The 5707-nt window shown below is 39.9% G+C and overlaps 1 protein-coding gene across 1 annotated transcript in view; it reads left to right on the forward strand.

Moving 5' to 3' along the window:
* Positions 1–5275: 5275 nt before the first annotated feature.
* The window catches only part of LOC108747077 (ejaculatory bulb-specific protein 3-like), a 7990-nt gene continuing 7558 nt past the window's right edge, over positions 5276–5707 (forward strand). The window contains exon 1 of the mRNA XM_018484332.1: positions 5276–5595. Coding sequence (XP_018339834.1) covers positions 5578–5595 — 18 coding nt within the window. The 5' untranslated portion in view covers positions 5276–5577. The remainder of the gene's footprint in view (positions 5596–5707) is intronic.

Consider the following 5707-nt stretch of genomic DNA (forward strand, 5'->3'; position numbering starts at 1 on the left):
AAGAAAAAAAAAACGAACGTGCATGATATTTTTTATAATTACGTGAAAATATCTACAAAATCACTACTACCATCGGATAGAGTATGCCGGCTCTCATCGAGATACTCAGCGGATTTTTGGGGATAAGAAGCTCGATCGGATTACGTTTTAAACGAAATGAAGTAAAAATAAAATCCGCAGGAAGAGAGAGAGAGAGAGAGAGAGAGAGAGAGAGAAATCTCTTATCTACCCTTTTTCTAACGCTCAACGCCTCGGAACTTACTGTTGAGATGAAGTCTGCGGGGAAATCATAGTTGAATTTATTAAGCCGACGCGAGTAATTTCCCCCGAATAAATATTTAAATAACACGGACGGTTTATTTAATCCAGCCAATATCAAGCGCCGCTCAAAAGCGGGACGGTTCTGTCGATAAATTTAATGTTAAACGATTAATTTCGCGTAACTCGACGCCGTTACTGGGTAGCAGCGCGGCGTGTAATCTCATACATTTAAGCACGCAATTTTTTTTTCCGCCGATTCCGCACGCGCGCGAACGCGAATAATGACGGTGCCCACTAAATTCGTTTAAAATTAACATAATTAAATTGCAGTTAACGTTGCGGCGGTGAAATTTCCAGTAACAAAATGCGATTAAAACTTGTTTATCTAAATTTATATTCTCAGAGGGAAATCCCCTTGTTAAGCTACGGTACCGGTTATACGAATTCTCCGGGAGAAGATTAACCCTCGTAGAAGGGTTAAAACAAGCATCATCCTTTTCCCGTCCCTAATCTACCGATTTAACCGTCCGTTGATCCACCTCACGGTAAGTTCGCTTGGCAGTCAAGGATTTACAGCGCAGCGACCGATTGCCGAGAGGTGTGCATGTACATATATAAATGGCTCTACGTACAACAAGGCATTCGTTTCCCTGCGCGAATTGAAACGCGAAACGCCGTTTATTTATGCAATTCACTATTCACAACTATTCACGCGTGTTATGGCTGTTACACGCGCCATGTAGAAACGGAAAAACCATTTGCGCGAACCCGGGGAAAAGATAAAACCGTTGAATTTTTCCGATAGCTTGGTAAATAACGACGAAAAAGAAAAAAGAAAAAAATAAATTAACACGACCACATTCGCGCGATATCTCAAATTTACGTCCGACACATTCCCAGTTAAAGTCGACTTAATCACCGGCGCTCGTTTTCGTAATTTTCTCTCAGGACTGTACGCCACCGTCCCGCACTAGGAAGCACAATTTTTTTTTTCTAGTAAATACATCGCAATGCCCGTTACCTGATTACGTTATTATTATGTCACAGTACCTGCTACCTGATTACGTTATTGTTGCGCCGATCGATTAAAATAAGACGAGAACTGTAAATATAATTAAATCAACAAAATCGATCTATTAAATCAAATAATAAGAAATACCTAAATGCTTCATGCTAGTAGCTGCAGAAGTTACATAATTAAAGTTAATTAAATTTAAATAATTATATAATATATAATTCATGATATAAAGTAGGAATGTATATATAAAGCTGTTAAATTATTATTAAATTAAATAATAATGATAATTGTCACGCACTCCACGCGAGCTGGCGCGTTTCAGTATGCATGGGACGTGTCACTAAAGGGATATACCTGTATAAAATCAATTGGGCTGTTAAGCGGCTGCAAATGTTAAATAAACTCAACGCGAGGTGAATCAAGCTGCCTCTTCCGCACTTTTCTTCCCGTCCCCTCTGCAGAAGAGTCACACGACGTGACTAACAGCACAATAAGCCATCGATCTCCTCTTTCTCCATCGGGCTCACATTTTTTTTTTCAGGGTAAACTCGTTCCGTTGGAACAATCGGATCGCCTCGAAACGATCGCCCATTCAAACAGCCCGCCCGACAACCTCGTCGGGGTGACGAAAAAGGAAAAAGGGAGGCAGAGTCAATGACGGAGAGGCAGCGCGAAAAAAAAATCGAAGCACGAAAGGGGGAGGATGCCATCGCACTGACACGTCGACTTTGTCGGAATTCACCCTCTTTTGGATGCCGCCGGTGCGAAAATCTCCGGAACAAAAATACACTTTTCGTTGTTCCCCGGGAAATTAAATCCCTCTACGCGGAAACTAACGAACAAATCAACGCGATCGACAGGGCCTGGAATCCTTCCTTTCTCTCTCTCTCTCTCTCTCTCTCTCTCTCTCTCTCTCTCTCTCTCTCTCTCTCTCTCTCTCTAGAATGTCGCCAGCGAAACGCTGAAAAACTTTGGATTAATACGCGAAGAATTTACCATCGGCGTATTAAATGTGAATATCATATTCTTTTTTTAATCTGAGAAATTCTAATGAAAGAATAGCGAGATATGCGTAGTATCTAAATTATTTATATTATTTGCTCTATTTTGCCTGCATATTTTTTTTTGCAAAGTTTTAGAAAGTGCAAATAAATGTAAAATAAAATTCACTCTTCATTTAACTTTCACGTTTTACTAAAATTTTAATTCCAAGTTTGGATGCTAAAATATTTATTTAATACGGGAAATTAAAAAGTTGAAGCAAATAACGACAAGTGTCCAAGAGTTTTACGAAGGAATTTTTATCTCTCATCCAAGTGAGACGTCTCTAAATGTTTCTTACTATTAACTTGAAGATTTTCGTTTGCATTTTATTAAGAACTTTATGAAAACGCCGGTATTTTTTTAAATTCTCCTCCCCCGTTAATTTGTTGAATTATTCATCGCCCAAAATATATTCACTTTTTTATTAGTGATTGATAATTTAATCATAATCTATAATTAATTTCTCCCCATCTTTATTTCCATTGCTCATCAATCATGAATACGGATTCATCACAAATATTGATAATCATAATTATGGCTAATTTTATTACTCGATAATGATTGAGTTAATTACAATTTCATCCAACTACTGCGTATGTTTATTTTCTTTTGGATATTATTGCGGAAGTTGATTCGGCCGACAAAATAGCATGAGAGATTTTTCGGCTTGAGAGTGCATAGCCGACTTCCGCCTGATGTCACCTTTATCGATGCAAGGCACGATTTTTCTCCGTCGATGGTCCATCGCGTCAACGTAGAAGCTGGCGAGACATCCCATTGGCGCATCCGCTCTCTCACCGTCACAACCATATTTTTCATGCCTCTCTTCTCGCGCCTTCTTCTTCGTCTTTTTTTTTTTTACTTTTATCAAAACTCGCTTTCGAAACCCGTTATCGTCGCGACCGAGTACTGCGTTGAATATACGAACGTGAACAACGCGGTGAGTCGCGACATCGCGCGCACCGATCGCCTCCATTAAACTCGTCGATTTTATCGGGAGCTCTTTCCGTGCTTCCAGGTTGTGACGTTGCAACGAAATATATATATATATTGTAAAAAGAAAGAAAGAGGTTAACGGGACAGAGCGAGAGAGCGATGCCGGTAAGCCGAGACGACGGTGCGCCGAAAAATACGCTCGTTAGCTCGTTATTCGCAGGAGAGACAGGTCGGTGATTTTATCGGGATTGCTTTTATAACGATGCAACTTTGCGGATCGGATGTATCCGGCGGAGGAAATAGCGGTGAAATTTGCGATGCAAATGCCACATTAAGCGGTGGAGAGTCGGTGTAAAAAGCTGAGACCTGCGCCTGAGCGTACAACGAGATAAATGCGTATTTTTACATGCTGGCGAATATATTTTACTTCATGTGGCGATGATTAATTCTGTTGGCGGAATATGGGAATATTCACCAGGCGAGTCTGCTTGTTATCATTATGCGGTGTCATCCAACAAGTAGGTCCATAGAGAGAAAAAGAGGAGCAGAGAGAAAGGGGGAAGGAAAGAGAAAGTATCTTTTTGAAAGCGGAAAAAATAGATAATCTGGCTAAAAATACACAGACTAAAATATAGAAAATCAAAAATATGAAACGATAAATCAGAAAACTCATGTATCGAAAATCATACGCGGTGACATTTTTATTATGATATACCGTTGGATGTGCACTGAGAGAGCTAACTTTATACATTTGCAAAAATTTATTGCACATGAATATTAAAAGCACCAAGATTCGCTTCCACCGGAAATAGAATCCTTTGTCTTATTTGATTTATAAATATACATATATATTATTTTACATTGTATATACATTTTTATATCGATAATAATAAATCTAATTATACTCTTACCCGTCAATTTCTATTTATAATTATTTATATACATATATCAGTCGCTATACTTGCAAAGGAAATATCAAGATAACAAATTAAGACGTTTCAGACAATATGAATTACAATATTAAGATAATAATAAATAAAACAAAACTACGGCATTTTTAAACGGGTTCTATATTTTAAGCTAAGGTAAAAGTAAGCTGAAAAAGGGTCGCATTAATCGCCGTCAGTGATTTATCCATAGGAATATTTAATCTATGCAGTCAAATCGCTATTTTAAAGCGCTTTCGGAAAGAGTTCGATGAATTCGTGATAGCGAATTCATATCTCTCTACACATATAACGTAATTACGTAATATATGAAACATTTCCGTCGAGAAGACAAAATGAAAATAGCCGTCAATGATAGCGCGATTTCTTCAATGGGTGAAATCGACCAGGCGGCTTGCCTAACGATATCCACCTCGACTTTTCTAAGAAATGCGACTCGCGAGGCGAATCCGTTCCGCCTCGCGTATGTCGACACGATCACGAGGGAGAACTTGAAAGCTTGCGATATGCTTGGTAAAATGACATTCGTGTACCGATTATGACGGAAGTATAAATTTTTCAGCGAATATCAATCCATCGCGTATCGAAGTTAGAGGAGGCTCCTAAAGCGACTGCGTTGAACCTTGATTCTTAGATTGACACCGGCAACTTTCTAATTTATCCATTAGTTTATTAGTATCCATTTACATAATTTCATTCAATTTTCTAATTATTTCCAATGAGTTTAAATTTCAGAATAACAAAATCTCAATAAATTTCATATCTCTCTGTGATTCTCTCTAATTTTGTTTTCCTTTTTGCACGTACATTATTCCGAGAGAGCTCGCGAAAATATTTAATAGCTCAGTTCCTTTCTTCCGCGAGAAAAAAAAAACCAACGGTCCGACGAAAGTCGCATAAAATAGCAGCATCCGGTTGTATATCCGTCACGCGTGTATACATGAAAGAGGGAAAAATACGCGGCCTCTCGCTCACGTACATCACGCACATTTTCCCCTTCCAATCTGGTATCGGGCGTCAGGAGAGTAGGCACTTCTCCGGAATACCCCGGAATTCTCCGGTATATATCACGTGTCGTACGCTACGAGCACTTTAGTGTTTATCGGGAGGAAGGGAAGGAAAGGCCCCGAATACGTGCTTCTCTTGGGTCCAGTGCGTCGCGCGATTTCGCGGTGAGAGGACTGTGGCCGAGTCGACCGTAAGAAAGAGCACACGAAGAGAGATTTCCTCGGCACTCTGGTCGCCGCCGCTGCACGCACGTATACACATCATCCGTACCATCGCCGCGATCGATACCGTCTCACTCTTTCGTCTCCCGCCTAAGATCAAACGACGTGATCTTAAACACCGACCGACCCTCCGGCTTTCGGCATGGCTCCGGCAATCAAGGTGAGTGACGAACGTGCGCAACAGGTTGATGCACTTTCTCGCGCGCGCGGTACGCACACCCTATACATATACATATATATATATACATATATGTGTACGTATATATATATAT

This window comes from Trachymyrmex septentrionalis, unplaced genomic scaffold (genome assembly GCF_001594115.1).
Source record: "Trachymyrmex septentrionalis isolate Tsep2-gDNA-1 unplaced genomic scaffold, Tsep1.0 scaffold190, whole genome shotgun sequence".
NCBI lineage: Eukaryota > Metazoa > Arthropoda > Insecta > Hymenoptera > Formicidae > Trachymyrmex > Trachymyrmex septentrionalis.